The 20,086-nt window shown below is 41.9% G+C and overlaps 1 protein-coding gene across 6 annotated transcripts in view; it reads left to right on the forward strand.

Annotated features, from left to right (window-relative positions):
- The window catches only part of LOC121328945 (cytosolic acyl coenzyme A thioester hydrolase-like), a 53,686-nt gene extending 39,690 nt beyond the window's left edge, over positions 1–13,996 (forward strand). For all 6 annotated transcript variants that reach the window (XM_041274095.1, XM_041274093.1, XM_041274099.1 and 3 more), the window contains 2 exons: positions 574–758; positions 13,514–13,996. In XM_041274095.1, coding sequence (XP_041130029.1) covers positions 574–758; positions 13,514–13,612 — 284 coding nt within the window. In that variant the 3' untranslated portion in view covers positions 13,613–13,996. The remainder of the gene's footprint in view (positions 1–573; positions 759–13,513) is intronic.
- The last annotated feature ends 6,090 nt before the right edge of the window (positions 13,997–20,086 follow it).

Consider the following 20,086-nt stretch of genomic DNA (forward strand, 5'->3'; position numbering starts at 1 on the left):
TTTGCATACGGTAGCTTCCCATATTCGACACACAACTCTTGGGTCTCCTGCGCTGACGGAGGCCATGTGTCTTCAAAGGGGGTTCTTTTAGCACTAAAGGTGTCTGGTATGGGAGAGACTGTGGCTTGGCTATACTATAAATGTAAGAGACACCCTACACACCATGTACAAACTCATCCTGTTGCCTTCATGTCAATTTATTTTAAATATTTATTTTACATAAGTAACGGGCTTGTTGTGTGTTACATTGGTGTTATGGATTCTGTCCCCTGTCAGATGAGATGAAGTAAAAGCTCTGAAACCTCAAATGCAGAGGAGCCCGGCTCTTTTGCATTGCTGTTGAGATGCTCTCTGAGTTTGCTCTTTGACTCCGCCCGCTCCACACAGATGGAAGTACAGTTTTCACGTAGTTGTCAATAACAACAAAAATAAGTACCTGCCATCTCAATCCAGTGACGACATGCAGAATACCCTCTCAGACCCAGCGATGCCCCTGCCCCTTTTCTGTGCAGTGCAGGAGCAGTCTTTACCTGCTGTGCTGAAGCCCAGTGTCTCTATCTCTGTCTCTCCCAGGCTGCGTGGTGACTGTGTCGGGCAGGATGACCTTCACCAGTAACAAGTCGATGGAGATCGAGGTGTTTGTGGACGCAGACCCCCTGGTGGAGACAGCGAAAGGGAAGTACAGAGCGGTCAGCGCCTTCTTCACCTACATTTCACTGGATAAGGACGGAAAGCCACTGCCTGTCACCTCGCTAAAGGTAAGAATTTCAAAGGCTAAACTTGCTGCACATTTACTGGACCTAATAATATGATGAGTTGGCCATGCTGCATTTGCATCTCGTGTTATACGCTGAAGCTGCAGGGACCTGGGTAGATGATATTTGTCTTCTAAGATAGTTGCTCGTTAACGACACACAAGACAATTCAACTTTCAGATCCAATGACCGAGAATCCCAGCTCCACTCTGAACGATTTTAAACAAGATATAAAGACACTTCCAGGATCTCTTTGGTGTAAAACCTGTAAAAAAACTGTAGTTGTTTTTTTTTTTTCTTTTCCCTTTATTTCCTGCCCAGTCTGTTGCTAATTTTAGCATCCTGTCCTGTAACACACGCCTGTGTTAGGCTGTTTTCTCATTAACGTTGATGTCTGGCTGAGAGTTGTCATGCTGATGTTCTTCAATATTTCAAAGCGGCTCACAGGATAATTATCAAGTCCTTTCCCCTCCCCCCAAAACCCCTAGAAATGACACACGGCTGCACCCTTCATCAGGGAGACAGGTACGGTCCGTAACACGCCCAAAACTGACCTGTGTTTGTCAGTCAGGTTCAGGAGGAAAGGTGGAAAGATTTCAAGTTTCAAAAGGAAATCAAGAGTTGAAAAGCGTGCCTGTTTTTGTAAAGCGCTCGCGAGTTGATTTTTTATTATTTGAGTTTCAGCCATGACATAGTGTTGGTCTCCTTCCTTTTGGATGTTTGCTGCATTTTGTTCTAACAATAAATGTAATAAAAAAAATAAAAACAAACTTTCAGTTTCTTTTTTAAGCTCAGAATTTCATGCAGAGAACATCATAAATACACCCTCGGCTAGTTCAAGGATATAAATAGCATTGTGACAGGCCAGCCGCTTCTATTTTTTGACTTCAGGTGATTTTCAGTCATGTGAAAAATCTTTCTTTTGTGTCTATTTTTAGAGCCTCTTGCTGTAGCTCAGAGGCCTGGGGGGATGGGATTGGCTGCTGCTGTCTGCAGTGTGTGTGTTCGTGTGTGTGTGTGTGTGTGTGTGTGTGTGTGTGTGTGTGTGTGTGTGTGTGTGTGTGTGTGTGTGTGTGAGTGTGTGTGTGTGGACGGGGTGCTACATCTTAGTTACCCTTGAAGCGTGATGTAAATACATTTAATGGAGAAATATAACAGAGGACTGTTTAAGGTAATTTTACTGGCATAAATACCTTTGCATTGCTAGCCCTCCATTGTCATCAACAGAAGAAAAAACTGAAACACTTTAACACAGCAAGCTTTTATTCCCTGCCGTCCGCTTTCTGGCTTTGAAAAAAATCTGCTTCTAATAAATGTGTTTTAATGGTGAATCCCCACTCCGCTACCTAAATACATAAAATGTAACACAGAAACATTACAGTGGCTGAAGTTAGCCCTAGTGTATTTTGTTTTGCAGAGTACACTTGTAATTGGAAAAGGTTCGGTAGGTTGAATCCTTAGCTGAAACGAATAGGTCTCTAGGTCACACCCTGGCAGGTGTGCTGTATGTCCTGAGTCCCCTCTGTAGTTCAGTACTCCTTTGATCAAGCTCCTGCAGTTGCAGTGGCTCCTAACTACTGACACAGCATGCTGAATACTGTTACACTGCACAGCTCTGGTAGTGCAGCAGATAGAGCTTGGCAGATTGGTAGATTAAATATGTCCAGGTTTCGCTCTTGGCGTGATTTTAAACTTTCGACCTGCTGGCTCAGTGGAGGTCATGCTGACTCCTGAGCACCCGAATCGCTTATTGAGTCTTGTTTTTCTGCTCTGTGCTGCTTTTCTTGCAGGGGGTTCAATCACCCAGAACAGTTTTCAAAATCACCATGCCTGTTATGTCCCGTGCAATATTCTTCCGTGTGAAATTTTACAAACAAAAACCTCACCGTTGGGAGTAGCCCACATGCTGCACAGTTCCTAATTTAATGGCAGCTGCGTTGAGAGAGCAATTGCAGCTTTGCATTGGAATTAAAAAGGAGGCGAAGACCCCTGTAGTCCAGCAGCTGAGTGTTCCGCTGCTTCTGCTGCCTCTCTGCGTCTCTGGAACTGCAGGGGAGAATCGAATCACCTGAGCAATGCGGGTGACCTTTCCAGCGCCGCCAGAAAGGGGAATTATTCTTGAGCCCTTTTGTCACTTCAGATAATAAGATAGAGTCGATGTTCTCGTCCCCTTGATAAGAGCTGGTTATTTATAGAGCTCCCCTCCTCAAAGAGGAACAGTGTTTGTGTTTGGAACTGGAGGTCCCGGGTTGTGCAATGTGATCCTGGATTGCTCAGCTTTGCTTTTTATAGATTAACTGAATTCAAATTTTCGAGGGATGCACACTAATCGCCAGTCGTCTGCAAAAAAAAGCATTTGAAAAAGGGTTTGAACAAGAATCCTGCATAAACTCTGAGGTTATTTTTAAATTAAAAAAAGGTTGTTATATTTTTAAACATCCCCTTCGGTTTTTTTTGTTTTTTTTTTAATTATTATTATTATTATTATTATTATTATTATTATTATTATTATTATTATTATTATTAGAGTGATGTCGCCCTGCCAAGACTTTTGAAAGGAAAATATCCATTATAAAGTGAAGCATGGATAGAAATAGTGTTTGTGTAGCTACCCGTATCTTGATATGTAGGATATCTTTTCTGAATTGTTCTCACTCATTTTAGTTGAATTGTTAAGATTATATTAATATGTGATTTTGCTTAGGGCAACAACGGCCACCTCTTTACTTACCGCCTGCACTCAACGGATCTCAGTCTTCATTTCTACTGCTGCCTGTTTCAAGAGACATTGCCAGATAACCAGCCAGATGGTAGTCTTGTGTTAAACTGCTGGCACCACTGGATTTCCAGGCAGCGCTGGTACTGTCTGCCATTCCAATTATCACTGCCAGTGCCACCTCATGCCAGCCTGGAGTCTGGCGACCTTTTCCCCAGCTCAGTGGCACCTGGTTTGGCTGTAAGTGCTCTAGCATTCCAGCAGACTCCTGCACGCAAGTAAGAGATTGGCACTGCAGGTATTCGTACCAGTAAGCTCTAGGGTTAATGTTGCATTGAAAGGTGAAGCGCTTCAGAAACATTAAACAGCTCAAGGAGAATCAGGATTCAACAGGATACTCATCAATCACTAGAAATACTTAACGAAGAACAAAAGTCATTGATCAGCTGAAAACCCAGTATTTTAATAACATGCTACGTTTCGGTGTTCCAAGAACACTGTGACATAGACAGTTCTGAGTTCCAATCCTAAAAGGATGCATTGCCTTCCAGGTTCTGTATACATACACACACACACACACACACACACACACACACACACACACACACACACACACACACACACACACACACACATACATGTTATGGACGGGAGCAGGATCCTGAAAACAACTTTTTTTGGTCTTAGTGTGAATCTGACAACATTGTTGAAACTAACTGACACAAAGAAGTTTGGTTCATTGTTTATGACAGACTGGAGGTAAAGGCCTTGGTATAAGACTTGTAATCTTTAGGTAATAGTAGATTAATTAAAGTAAAGAGGCTTCTAATGGCTCAGTCAAGGAGAGGCTGAGGCAGTTCTCAAGATGTTGTGCAGAGCTCTGCATGCAGGAATCGAAATGGGTTTAATCCTGTCATTCAATTAGCGGCTCTTTCTGTCTCCCAGCCGGTAATGGCGTGCATTTGAACCAATTTCAGGACCAGAATAAGAGCTCCCAGGGCTCTCATCTCTGTTCCCAGCTCCGGCTTTCCAGATGTCCTGTCATTTCAAATTCTTTTCTAATTTTTCAGAACCACTGAATCCTACTGAAAAATGGAAATAATGGCCTTGCTCTTTAAAGAAGCACTCACTTCTCAGAGCGGGCAGATATTTTGATTCGTGGAAAATGAATTACTCTGAAACAAAGGCTTGGCAGTTTTTTACATTTTTCTGCCAGTGTGATTACAAACTGTTAAAGACTGAAAGCTAGATGGAATTGCAAGCTGTAAGAAACTCAGGGGCTGATCTGATTAACCTAGACCCCCTGGAGGGTAACTGGTTACCCTACCCCATGTGTAAAGCATTACTGAAAAACAGTTGGACTCAAAACATAAACGAAGGCCCATGTATCTTGTAACAAACCTACTGCTTCTGGCTCGAAGCGTAGCATTAGGCATTGCAACCTCCCCCGATGTCATCAAGCCTCACTGCAAGCCTCATTAAGGTCAGCCAAAAGAAAATAACTAGGGTTTCACTTATCAAGCACTTCGATCAGGTAATTACTAAGACTGATAACACCATGAAACTTACAAATCAACAGATTGTATAACCACGTGCTATAATATATACTTCAGTTTACTGTACCTTAATATTGCTTTCATAGTGTTATTTAACTCAAACTGACTGTGTACACAGGTGTACAGAAAACAAGAGGAGCGATGTGGCTTGACTACCTGGTCAGGTGTTAGACTCTTGCACTTGGCAGTTGTGCTAGATGTTTAGATTTAGCTCTGAGAGCTTTATGACCTTTGAAAGGCGAGGCTAGTTAGGATAACACTGAAACCAGGAATTAACCAAACTGCTATTTAACTGGTTTAGGGTTTTTAAAACTGCATTTAAAAAAACTTAAATTGTTCTTGATCGCAAGTGAGATCAGTCTTTTCCCTTTTGAGTTAGCCCGTGTGTGCACGCGCGCGCATGTGTGTGTGTGCGCTCTCTCGTATTGAGTCAGAACACATTAAAGGTAATTTTGTAAGGGAGCGTCTCTGCCATTAATCTTTGCACTCATAGCTGTATCTGTTTCTTCTCATAGACTATTTTGAGTGCATCCATCGTAATCAGAGGCTTTCCTAGCTCTGCCTGGAGCAAGCCTTGCAAAAACAACAGCACAGAGGACCACCTGTCTACAACGAAGTAGAGAATGACCTTCAAACAAGCTTCGTCCTTCGTGCCAGCACTCATTCCCTCTCATCCCTTTATTTGCTTTTAAGTTGCACCGAATTGAATGAATGTTGGGTTGCCAGCCTCTTCATCAGGATTTCATCTTCTTGCAGCGTTGAAATATCTGGAAGGAGTGCTTTTGGAAAGTTCGCTTGTACAGTTATTGATGGGGGGGGGGGAGTTACAGGAATTGGTTTGAGAGCTCAGTGTGCTTTAACTCTACAGTTATTCTGCTGTGCAATTTTCTTCCCACATTAATAATTTCATTTTGGTGGAGTGATGCCCACTTTGCAGCAGGAGTTTGAAGAATATTTATATCCACACTACCTCAACAGTGCACCATCTATACATGATTTCCATTCACTTTATTCTCAATTTTCAAAACCTGGTGATGGCTTATCCTATACGTGGATATTAGTTTAAATCATTCAGATAGATGCCAGTGAGTATGAACAAGAATTCTGTGCTGCTCTGCAGAGGCTAACAATCACAGCGCCCGACCCAAGCCAACAGATCATGTGAGCAGTAATAATCTTCCCAGCGCAGGTGTTCAGCAGAGCCTCGTCCTGCTCCAACACGAGGTGAAGCCACAGGTGCATGTTCGTCCAGCGCTCCTCGTTAATTAGGCATGGCTTCTTACACCCACTCCCATGAAAGTGTGGGTGGAGGGATCATTAGTGGCAATGCTGGCACGAAACCTTACCCAGCAGGCCAGGTCTGCAGCTGAATGCGGGCAACTCATTAAAGGCTACATTTCTTTTCCATATCTGTTAGTTTGTTACAATCTCTTGGTTGTTGAAAATCTGTGAATCACATTCTGGCTCATTAATGCTTTTCTTTGTTTTCCAATAATAAACTAGGATGGGGGTGTCCTGTTGAATTAATGTAGTACAGGTTAGGATATAGGGACCTTAACCTTCACAATAACCATGATGGTTTTAATGAGTTCCACCAACAAATACATTCAATTAGGTATCAGGGACAGACGCCTACATCCTATAATGTATACTGCAAGACATATACCAAACAGCTTCAATAAAATGATTAGGTCTAAGGCAAACAACAGCACCCCAAAGGGGGGAGCGATTTCCAGTCGGAATGCCCAGGGCCCTGAAGTTCTAGACTCTTACGCTTTCATCTGCTTCAATGAAAAGGCATTGGAAGGAATGAGGTTTAGCAGACTCCGGGCGTTGAGGCGCTACAGTGTATTCAAAAGGGCTGCTTATTCAGTCGCAAACTGAAATAAGCAACTAATCTCATTCCGTGGGTGACTGTCTGATTACTGCCAGCCCTTTGAACTTGACCTGCGAAGAGAAAACAAAAGAAGCGAATAATGTAATAAGAGCACTTCCTTTGAAAAGCCCATCCCTTCGGAGGGCCTCAGACGGTGATGCATCCCACAATGGGGAAAACACACTCTTATTCTCTGTGTGTCAGGTGTAAGACTTCTAGCTGTTACTGATTTAAAAAGAAAAAGCCTTTACAGTAATGTAGAAGTGATAGCTGTGATGAGCTTAGTGCCAAAGGCTGATTAAAAGACTTTAAAAGCCAGGTTGTTGAATTGATTGCTTTAGTGGTAGTGAGGTGTGATGAGAGAGGCAGAGAGAGAATGAGGATTGCAGGCTTTTTTTGGTGTTTCCTCTTGTGTACGGTACACACAAGTCCCAATGATAAAGAGTAAATGCATTGGAGAACATCAGGGGTTTGTTTCACTCTAAGTCACTGTACTAAAGAACAGGGGAGTCCATCAAAATCATTTCCCTGCGCTGCACCAGGTGCCTTTTCCTTATAGTTTTTCATTATAACAATGCAGACTGCACAGAACCCCTGTCGAAAAAGTTCAAAAACTGTGGCCAGGTTTGTGCCCTGGAGACCAGAATGCTGTGGCCTTGTTGGCAGCCAACCCAATCTGGATCTAAAGCCATTGCAATCTCTTACTCTGCGCTCTCAGTCTCTGCTTTTGGGCCATTTGATAATATAATTTATTTTACGAAGTTAGTTAAATGTTAAGTGAGGCAAATGACCGTGCACTCGACCGTACCCACGATCAAAGAGCTTTGTAGACCTCCGTTCTTTTTAATATACTGTAACAAGGCCAGGATTGGGTTGCTGATAGTTTCAACAGACATCAAAGCCATGTAATATATATATATATATATATATATATATATATATATATATATATATATATATATATATATATATATATATATATATATGAAGTTTGCACAGCTATCATAGTTATTTGATATTTTAAAAACTTTCGGATTAATAAGATGTTATCCCAAGGTGAGTCTCACTACCTCTACTTCTGTTCCATTGACTGAGAATACAGGCAGCTTGTGTGTCTGTCACTGTGCTGATCTGCTGAAGTGGCAAAAAGTGATCCCCTTACAAGCCATTCGGGGAAAAAAAAAAGTTTTTGTATTGCTCCCCCCCCCCCCCCCCCCCGTCCATATCTGGTTTCTGTTCAGTTGTCAGTTTTCGTCCATTACAATCCCAGAGACCCCTAAAATAGAATCTGGGAAAGATGAGAATAATCTGAATATATTTATTCTTATGTACAATACACAGAGGATCATTATTATAAACCACGTTCATCATGTGAAGAAACTTTTTTTTTTTTAAGGAAACGGTCTCAGAATTGGCTTGTAATTCACACATAACATCACACTCCAGAGTTCTCTACATGCGATTAGCCGAGCAATGCACCCACATCTTGCTGTTTAAAAAAACAGCTTTGATCCAGCCATCTATCGTAATCACTTATTTTCTCGACAATTTTACTCGTCATCTCGTCAAACCACCGCCCCGGCCTTATTTGCTGTGCTGAATGTGTTTTGAAAATGAAATCGATATTCTTGTTGTCTTGAAAGCACAAAGCATTGGTGTTTGTTTTTTTGCTTATGGGGATTTACTGCGCAGTGCTGACTTGAACACGCCAGGGAACTGTGGTTGTGCTGAAATGACCTGGAATTCAATGAGGGCTCCAGTCGTGGTGATATCCATGTTCCATTGCTCTCAAGCACAAGAGGATTTTGTTTTGTTGGCAGAAAGGGTTGCATATTAACAGAACGAGCCAGCATGTTAAGCAGCGTGTGTTTCTCTGATAGGGCATTGTGTTAATTAACAATAACTACATGTGTTTTAATTGCCCTCATTGCTGCCCGAAGACTCCTGTACGAACGAGAGCAAGGTTCCCTGGATGCTTGCCGTAATTAAGAAGTCCGTACACCCGAAGGCTCTCGTTAAGGAATTATGATGTCCTCCGTGGGATGCTGTCAGAACCGCTGAAGTTCAGTAATTAAAGAGGAGGCGAGGAGAGCGTTTTTCTGTCAGAGCGGAACAAAAAAGGAACAATGACCCTATTTCTTCAAGGAGCTGTCCCGGGGAGCCGGCTCCACCCTGAGGTAGAAGGCGAGACGCGTGAGGAAAGTGTAGGGTGTGTGCCTGTACGTTGTGTGGGCTGCATTTGTGCCAGCCGGGAGTCGTGCCAGACTGGATGAGATGCTCAAAGGGGCCAGGCTTATACTGCACTCAGTTATCTATATGGCACGGATAGTGACAGCCTCCTGCTGTCCCTTCTTCACACACATACTGCCCTGCCAATGTGCCTGGCGGGGCTATTCATTTAAAATAGAAGAAAGGAGCATCTAGCCACAAATGGCAAAATGCATGAGACTTTTTAGAAGTTGTTTAAGATGCATAATTAAAGTACAACATGGTCTAGCATTTTCACACACGAGTGCCTATTGTTTCTATGCCACTGATTTTACTGACTGCAAATTGAAATTCTCACACCCCGAGATTTTCATGCAGGTAGGTATATAAAGGATATCAATGACATATCTTGAGGTGTTCTAAAACATTTGCACAGTGCAGAACACTTCATTAAGTAAATCCAACTAAAATCTATTTTACCCATGCATAATGCTTGCATAACAGCATAAAGATAGACCATGGAAGTTGTGCAAATGCAATTAAATGCAAACCTTCACAAATTTATTTTAAAGAAATCACTGCTTCTGAGCCCCAACCCAATATGACCTCTGTAGCCACGTTCAAGTCATACCGTAATATGAGGGCTCACAGTGTTTCCTTTCCAAATCAACATAACAGGCATGTACAAAACGCCCTCAGTATTACACACGACTCTCTATATGTGTTTAATTCCTAGCTTCGGGGGTACAGTGTTAGGATGTCCTGGTTGGGGTTAAGGTTGTGTTTCAGTTTGGGAGGGCACCCCCACCCCTCGCCCCCCGCTTCCTTTCCTTTACACGTTTGCTGAATCTTCCTGACATGATTTACTTAATCGAATTCCTAATCAGCTTGGGCTCATACCACGTCTTCTCTCTCGCTGTAGTGCTTCATGCCCTCGAGTGTAATTCCATTTATTCAACAGAGATTATTATTATGCTCTTTATTTTTCCTCTCTCTCTCTCTCTCTCTCCCCCCTCACTTTAACTCTACGCAGTGTTTTGTACGTACCACAGTGCTGGAGACTCAGGGATGAAGTTATTTGAAGGACAAACTGCAGAGCTAATAGCAACAATGCACAGCTTATCATTGGCCAGCCCGCTTCTCCATCTCAAAACTGAGTTCTCATAGACTTGTACCCCAGGATTTTCTTTGCTTTAAAAAAAAAAAATTATCATGTATTTGCCATATGATAACCCATAAACACTAATTCTCATGTTTGGGGACGGTTTAGTGCTCTGACTGCCTGTTGGTGTTTTTTCAAAGCTGCCGACAACAGCTACAAACTTTGACATAACTCTGAGTCTGGTTCTGGTTACCTCACACAGGAAAGAGAGCCCTGTGATCGTGGGTGAGCACAGAACGAACCAAGAACATTGTCAAACAAGCTGGCACAAAGTCGAAATGTTGTGCAGTGGAGAAAGGAGGGAGGGAGCAGGTAGTTGAAAGAAGTTTGTTGGAAAGCCCACACACGCAGACTGTCAGAATCCTAATGAAGTTAAACCAGGGCTGCCGAGGATGACTAAGGAGCTTTACTCACCTTGGAGTGGGCTGCAGAAACCCAAGTTTCAAAGGCTTTGAGTTAATGCAACTGCAGGCGCACACGCACACACACACACCCACACAAAGAAATATTCTTCCTTTCCAATTGCCTTGCTGTGCTGCATTAGCTTTGCACTGGTAATGAGATAATGGCAGTGTGCGCAGGGGGGTGTGTGGGAAGATGATGGGACTGACACCCCAGGTGGAGATGTCTAGGATGGGTTGGTGATGGCAGGGTGCCCCTAGTTTTCTTGCTTCTTATATATATATGAGAGAGAGAGAGAGAGAGAGAGAGAGAGAGAGAGAGAGAGAGAGAGAGGAGAGAGAGAGAGAGAGAGGAGAATATTTAAGAATGAGTGTAGTTGCCATGGCATCAAAAGCCTGTAAATATCTCCACATTTTGTTTTCAAACACACTTTCCGCTGATAAAAGGTCGTTAAACTGAACCGTTGGGAAGTTGTCTCTCTAGCATTCATTAGTCAGGGCTGGGATTCTTTTTAGACCTCGATCTAGAATTTTATGTCAATGACAAGAAAAAAAAAAACACTTAATAATCTCTGGTGTCCTCATCACCGCAAGCGAGAAGCACCAGCTGGGGGAACAAGAGAAGATCGCTTCCAAGAAACCGATTTTCCCCAGCCAGTACAAAAAATCCCAAAGTGCATTCTGCTAATTCCAATATGCAGACAAAACCCAAAGCAAATCTGAATTGGTAATTCCCTCTGTGTGGGGCATGGGTTCTTAAATCGGTCTCGGGTGATTGAAGAAGGTGCTGCTTCCTCCTGATTTCTGTAGCTTGTATGTGTGACCATCATTGGATGGATCACTACAGTAACAAAGTATCAGCAGCCATGGGCCCTATTGAAATGGTGGGCTGGATTCTCAAAGCTATTTACTCGTCCATTTCGCACCAGTAGTAATTTTAAGGTTTACAGTTGGGTAATAAATTAAAGCCACATTGTGGATCTGGCCAAACAGTATTTAGAAGAGAAGCTAGAGACTGTACGCTAGCCATGAACATTCTCCTAAGTGCTCTTCACACTGTTGTTCAGCGAAGCTGAGCATTGTAACTTCCAGGCACTCTTCCTAGCCAGGCATTGGGCACTTTTCCACGTTTTGTCAGTATAGCTGTCTTAGCACCATTTTTTTTTTTTTAAGTTTACGTTATGTATATAAATTAAACCACATTCAGGCATCTGGCAAAACAGTTATACAGAAAGAGAAGCCTGGAGCCTGTACAAAGCATTGAACCTTCTTCTCCTAAGTGCTGAAGCTGTTTGTTCAGCGCCCTGTCGCATTGTAAGGTTACCAAGCCAATCTTCAATGACAGAGAGAAGGGCAGTTTCAAAGCTGTCAGAGCTAAGTGTTTTACCTTGCTGTTTTGTCTGGTTTTCATTGATTGGTTTGGGTTTTCTTTTTTGTGCATTTTCAGCCGAGAGAAAACTTGTCCAGCTGACCCAGATTACCAAGACATGATTCAGAAGGGCAGGGTGCCAGAGAAGCAGATAAATACCATGGAATTTTGAGTTATGTTGAACTTGAGGTTTGGGGGTTAGCAGACCTCCAAGCAAAACAAACTGGGATACATACAGCACTCAGTGGAAAAAAAAAAAAGTTGTTAGAAGAAACTAAACTGCTCCCTACATGCGTCTCAACAAGGCTGATATACGTGTGGCAGGGCAAGAAGTCGTGCTGGAGATGGAATTTCCGTCAGAGGTCATTTAACCAAAAAAAGGGTCCAGTTTTGAGTCTGGAAGTTCCCTTTACAAGTTTGCCGCAGTGTATTTGCACAGTCATTTTTTCCAGTTCCAGATGCTTTTTCCTGTGCATTTACTGTGGCTCATTGTCCGAATTCACAGTGTTACCCTCTTTAACGATGCGTAATGCAGAAGATTAAAGGCATTGTATTCCTTCTGCTAGCAACTACTTCCTTATCTTCAATTTAGACAGCCATGTTTCCAGCTGATCTCAACGTAGCTGTTTTACTTTGTGTGTAATTGCAGTTTATCAAGAGACGTCACTGGGTTTAATTAACAGAAAACCAGAGGCACTACTTTTCCATCACTGGGAGTGTTGACAGCTGGCACCTGCTGCCAATGGCAGATCGCTGGGATGCCTGAGTGGGTGGAATCAGACTCAATAACCTGTACGACTCAGCATTTAAAATCCCATTCACAACACACACACACACACACACACACACACATCACACACTTTCCCTACTGACATTTAACACAACACTTGTTTCCAGTGTTTAGTCAGAACGTCAAAAGGTCAAACAGACTATTTCCACACATGTACGTACCAGTATAGCCACTGTTTGCATTACACATAATTCAAATTCTTCAATTGTGTCGCGTTCAATAGTTGGGAGTCAGATTCTAGGTTTCACGACGTATACAAACTCTCCATGCGGATTGAATTGTTGTGTTGTTTGGTAACACTTTACATTAATTGTCTCTAATTACTGTGTATTTGCATAGTAGTTACTTAGTGAATACATGTGCACTTACACATAATTACAAATGTTACTATGCATCGTTACAATGTACTTAAGGTGTAAATATGTTTGGACGATATAACCCTATCCCCAAACCGAACCCTATCCCTAAACTCTTTTCTGATGCAATTGTGTACATGCATGTATCGTGCAAAAAGATTTCTCCATTAAGTACATTGTAACAATGCATGATAGCATTGTAATTATGTGTAAGTACGCCTGTATTTACTCAGTAACTGCTATGTAAAGTGTTACCCGTTTTCCTTTCTTACACTCCTGTTTTATGTATTTTTTAATGGATTGTCGTCTTTTTCTGTTTCACAGCTTGAAACCCAAGAAGAGAAGAAACGTTTCGAAGAAGGCAAAGTCCGATACCTGCAAACGAAGGCCAAGAGACAGGCGGAGCAGGAACGTCAGCAGTGACCTTTCACCCAGCGGGAGCAAATCAAAACATACAGTATATAACCGCTCCAGAAGAGAAACAGTGTATCACAAGCAACCAGAATAGTGATTCAACTCTATCTGAAAAGTATTGTTTTATTATTAACAGTGTATCACAAGCAACCACAATAGCGATTCAGTTCTATCTGAAAAGTATTGTTTTATTATGAAGTGTACATTGTGTCTCAGTGCAGAATACCAAAGCAAATACATGTGTATTTAACAGAAACAAAACAAAATGCTTTATCTTATTGTATCTTAAAAGTATTTAAAGTTTTATTTTTAAAGGCTTGAACCACTATGTGCAAAGTATAAATTATATGTGTTGTGCCGCATGGAAAAATAACATAAACGCTACCAACTGGATAAGGCTGCATTGACTCCCTTGTGTGTGGTTGATTGATTCATTGATCAAGGTGGTGCCGGCCAAGTAACAGGGATACCATTATTAATACCTGCACTGCAAACGGTTACTTGTTGGTTTCTGCTCTGGTAATATCACAGCATGACAAGTATCCATTGTGATGCCATTCTAGCAATGGCAGCCTGTCCGTCACATGCCACTGTAGCTACCCTGGTGCTGCCGTTTCCCTCAGGGCATGTAACTGGTGCCTCTGACGATTTGGTAAGGGTTGTGCATACGATTGCATGTACTTTGAGTATCTTGATAAAGATCTTACCACCAAGGAACACATGGTTCAACCAGGACCAAATCTCTCTCTCCACTCTGTGCATGAATGCTTACAGATATCTCTCTAGACTGGTGATCCCCCCCCCCTCTCTCTGTCTCTCTCTCCCTCTCTTTTTTCAATGAATCACTTCTGAGTTCTTTCCCAGCGAACAGTGGCTTGACAACGCAAGTAAAATCCGCAGTAAATTGAGAGACATCGCTTCTGCCTGGAGCGCTAGCACATCAGTTTGAATGAATAATGGCTGCTGTCTCTAGAACTTCGGGAAAACTCCAGGGATGGGAGATTTAAAGATGTCTGCGTTTACCAATTTATAGCCCTGCAATCTTTATAATGTGGACAGGGATCCACGAAACAGCTTGTGTTGGAATGCAGTTGGGATTGCTGTAGAAAACCTCATTTTTCTTCTTTTACCCTCCACCGCCTCGTTACCCCCTTAGGTGCACTTTGAATTGTGGCAGGCACAGAATGCCCCCCCATTTACTGTTCCTGTATTGCCAATCTGTACATTGAATTCCTGCTGGCCGAAGGAGGGGGGAGCCTACAGCTACTTGTTGGAGTCACTGGATAGCTCACTTCTTAAAGAGTGAGAGAGAAAGCTAAGAGTCTAGGGACCGTGCAGGCAACAGGCTTTGTTTCCCCTCGAAAGCTATAGAGATCTGTTCTTTCATTTGGTTAAGGGCTGATGCACCCAGATGAAGCATCTGCAACGAGTTCCCTTTCAACTCTTGAAAGATCCGCTTATCCAAACTGAGACGGAGAGCCAAGAGGGAGAATGGGAGATATGGTGGTGAAGCAGGTTTCTTTGAGAGACATTCCTTGCAATTATTACCCTGAGCAATCATCATTTCCCAGAAACTGAACAAGAGAGGTGGAACACTGTGCTACAGTTACAATATGATTATATATATATATATATATATATATATATATATATATATATATATATATATATATATATATATATATAAAACTGCGATAAAACCTGCTGGCTGGCAGAAATGAGACTTGGAATTCAATGTCGGAACCTTGCATTGCATTGAATTAGCTTGACCCCACACCAAGCTAAACAGAAGCTGCTCACAGTCTGCAGTGTTTAAAAATAGACTTGCTGTATACAGTAAGAGCTGCACCAGCCAATTCTCTTTATCACACCACTGTACAACCAGTCGCATTCCCTAGCATGCTATTACCCTGAGTGGGTGGTGTAGGACTTCAAAAGAAATGATTTGGCAGAGAGTGAGCTACCTCAGATTGAGAGAAAAGAGAAAAGAAAGAAGGAAAATGAAAGCCTCACTGGTGCAGATGAGATTTGAATGGAATTGCTCATCGCAAGCACACTATTGCTTTGCTTCTAGATAATACACAGAATCCGGCCAGGCACAGAAAGAAATGAGCGATCCCAGCGCTCGCTGCAGCTGCACTGGAAGGAATATATTCCAGCCTTGCTATCTGTATCTCCCTGTGAATTTCGTTACGTCGGCTGGTTCTATAAACCCATGCAGTAAGAAGTGAAACCAGGGAGCAGTGTATTAAAATCAAACTGGCACATCATCAATTATGTCTTATCAAATGAAACATAGTCTCTGTTCATTGCGTTAATGCTGTTTTTTTTTTTTTCCAGCTAAAAAAATAAAGGCTGAATAGTATTTTCTTTATATGATTTTCTGTCTGTAAAATTGTGTTTATGCATGGAAAGTAGCGTGCAAATGTATTAGAACATCTCATTGAGTCTGTGGTTTTGATTGTGTTGATGAAATCAAACCACTATACCTGGAAATCTTGGAACATTTAAATCAATAGGCAGATTAGTGATAGCCGGATTTAATTGATGACTTCAATAGGCCACACATGCAATTCATTTAAAATAGTAAGAGAAAAGGAACACAGAGCCACACATGATAAAATGCATGAGACCCTTTAGATGCTGTATAAGACATCGAATTAAAGAGCAAAGTGGTGTAACATTTTCACACAAGTGTGTTTCTACATCACTGACTACTGACTGAAAAATACACATTCTCACACCCAGATGTTTTCACGCAGGCAGGTATATAAAGGACATAAATTACAGATCTTGAGGCGTTGTAATAAACGTGCATGCTTCTGTATGTATAGCACAACACCAGGAGATTTTAAATAAGGCAAAGAATGACTGTATTGCAGGATAAATTAATTTAGAGGATACTCAATTCCACTGATAAACCTTTGCTGCTGAGCCATGATTTTAATTCTGTAAACAATCATGTTTTATTTCCCCCCCCATTGCTGTGATCCGAGATGGATTGCCAGCATATTGTCTCTGCTTCCAGCACTCTGAATCTACCAAGACCTCAGCACGCATTTCCAAACAGTGGGGTCTGATTTAACGAACTGAAACAGCAGCAGATCTCAGCACTGCAACCTTTAAAACCTCTATTCACTGGATAGCATTGTATTTCCGTGTTACTTTAATGAAGGTCATTGATTGATTTTTAACAGATCAATTGCATCATGCTATACTGCACCGCATGTATACTGATTTTAAACACAATTATTACACTGGTATGAACTCTCATTGTTGCCACTTCCAATTTCGACCAGAATTCAATATATGGATTTATAATACACTATACTGGAATGGAATAGAAAGATTTTTTGCACAATAAAATGTTTTTTTGTTTGTTTTTGTTTTTTTTTCTCTTTTGGATGGTTTGGAGCCTGATTTATTGCACAGAAGTCTCATGATTACAAAAGAAAATAAAGGGACCTAGTTTAATTAAACATGCAACCTGGCTCGCTCTTTGTTTTTTCTTAGTGTCTGTTTATTGCTGCCCTGAGGGGAGTTACATCGATTGTATGTGTCCCGCTATGTCAACCAGGCAGTCATTTAAAAGACTGATGAGGCTTGCTGGAAGCAAAAAACCCACTAGAGATGCCTGTGACCAAAAGAGATTCCTCTTGTTTTGAGTAACATGACATGTGCACCTTTATATTCTGAATAATGGACATTACAAACCATTTCAAACGTAATAAAACCTTTGAGACCCGAATCAATTGATATAAAACGAGGTGGCTTCAAATTCTGCTGTCATTTAAAATCATTCAAATTGGACGAACATATGTTTGACAGACCGTGACTTAAACGCACCGCATTTGATTTTCAAAACCCTGACCAACAAAGGATCCTGTTTTAATGAATCAGATCAGCCATTGCTGACATCACCTGCATAGAGCTCCCTTATGAACTGATGATGTGGTATCTGATCTTGTATCTCTGCAGTCGTTCAATGCATCCGACCAGAACAGGGGACGAAGTGAATTACACTGTTTTTTTTGAGTCCCTGAATAGCGCTGTGTGCTTTTCAAAATGGTCTTACACAGTCTCAAAGTGTGAAATGTGTGGCGGAGAGATGGAGAGGCTCACAGGGGAATGGTAATTCTAATAGACTTTCTTCTAAATAGAGTGTCAGGCCTGGTCCTTCCACTGCAGAATCCCCGTCCCCCCCCGTCCCCCCCGCGGTAGAGTCCGAGTCCCCCCATTGTGATAAGAAAGTAAAGAGACAGGCTGCCTTTAGCCCTGCGAATGGGCTGGAATTCCTTCTGTCTCTTTAGTTCCAGGTCAGCGAGTCCTCTTTGAAAAAAAAAAAACAACACTTTCTTTCTCTGATACTTCAGTACAAAATAATAATGCAAAAAAGGTAAAAAAATAAAACGTGAAATGGCGTAATAAGGAAGAAGACACTTTTTTTTTTCTCATTGCTGGGCACCAGGGTCTTTAAGGGCTCGTTATAGAGTCTCAGTTGAAAGTAGACTCAATTTTGGGACTTTAGTTTTTCAGAGCAAAGAAAAAAACATTTAAAATCTGTCAGTACAAACACAACTGTGAAATAAAAAGAAATGAAAGAAAACGAAATGAAACTCTTCAACAGCTAACAAACAATGATTTTTGTATACTGAGTATTTCTAAAGCAGAACGACAGTATTAATAACTGTGCCCTCTAACTGATTCAATAGCAATTTGTTTTCTGAGACGCACAAATACCGGGGCCTCGTTTGCACACACGCGCACACGCGCACACGCACACACACACACACACGCGCGCACGCGCGCACACACGCACACGCGCACACGCACACGCACACGCGCACACGCGCACACGAACACACACACACACGCGCACACGCGCATACACGCACACACGCACACACACGTCAAGATGAAATTGCTTGCAAAACCTTGAGCTTTGTACCTCATAATCCCCTGTCACTGGAGGACTGGAGGGTGCTTGTATTTTTCCAAGGACGCTGTGCTCTCTGAATCGTAAAAATACAAACATTTTAAAATAGGTGCAATCAATTAGAAAATGTTTTTTTTCAGGGGTTTAAAAGTATATTGGAATAATAGAAAACTTTCTTGCTGTTCCAAAATGAACCATTCAAAATGCAGTGAAAAATATGTTAGGAACATTTTATAAATGGGGATGTTAAAAAAAAAAAAAAAAAAAACCCCCCCCCCCCCCCCCCCCCCCCCCCCGTTCTAATAAAGAATTAGACATCTTAACAAAAAAAAAAAAACCCCCCCCCCCCCCCCCCCCCCCCCCCCCCCCTGCCCCCCCCCCCCCCCGCCCCCCCAGCCCCCGAAATAATCAGTTTGACTTACAACAGTTTTGCGTAAGATTTAAATCTATTCTCATACGCTAAGAAATCAGTTTTGCATAGCATACACCGCCCCCGGTGTCTGAATGTTGTATTTGCAGTGAACCCCAACAGTCTGCATCACCTATTTGAAATGCCTGTAGCCCTAATTTATTTTACCTGCTGGCATATTCTCTTTGCCAGCATCACCCACTAAAACGGTACCTCACATAAACTTTAGACAAATTTAAAGAAGCAAAAAAACTCAAACTAAACCGACAAATATAAAATGAAGGATGAGTTATTTTGGCTGAGATATAAATAGGATAAGATAGACAGCAGAGCCGTTTAACATTCGCCAAGTGCAGCTTTAAACCACAAGTAAGCAGATGCTGTATTAAATATTGTCCCAACCACAGTGAAGCAGCTCTGCAGTATTGATTTCCAAATACCATTACAGTCAGACGGCAGTTATTCTACCGCCACTGGGTTTGTGTTTTGCCCACGCAGTAAGCTTGCTCTGATAACTTGGTATACAAGCATTTACTCCTACTGAGAGAATGCAACAGGGCTGTGTTACAATGCTGCATGCCCAGTGCATGCAAGGCTGGAAGAAATACCTTGATCGTATGAAAAACTATTATAATACATTCACCTCTGCATGAATCCATATTGAAGCCCTCTAAAATAACACGCCCCCGCATATTATAACTTGTCTTCAAGTCTACTATAATCTCTTCTAGTTACCAAATTGAAGTGCTGTGCATATCTATTGGCTACATCTTCAATTGTAATGTACGTTCATACAGACACCTGCCATAACACTGTCAGTGGGCACTGTCCTGGGCAACCAGGACACTCTGATCAGATGTGCACAGTTTTAAATGTGTCCAGCCCCTGTATATTTTGTCAATTTTAAGACATTAATGGGTGTTTCAGTTTTGCATCTTAAATATCGGAAAATGTTAACACACCAAAAAAACTGAGTTAGTAAAAAGCTATTTTAAAAAACTCATTTTACACCTTGGTTTTCCCAGGTGCGAGACTAAAGCATCATTCATATCTTTCCTGTTCATCTCCCCGTTGATAATAATGTTCTGCATGTAGCAAGAGGCATGCTTTCACGCTACACGGCAACCCTGGCCTGATT

This window comes from Polyodon spathula, chromosome 16 (genome assembly GCF_017654505.1).
Source record: "Polyodon spathula isolate WHYD16114869_AA chromosome 16, ASM1765450v1, whole genome shotgun sequence".
Lineage (NCBI taxonomy): Eukaryota > Metazoa > Chordata > Actinopteri > Acipenseriformes > Polyodontidae > Polyodon > Polyodon spathula.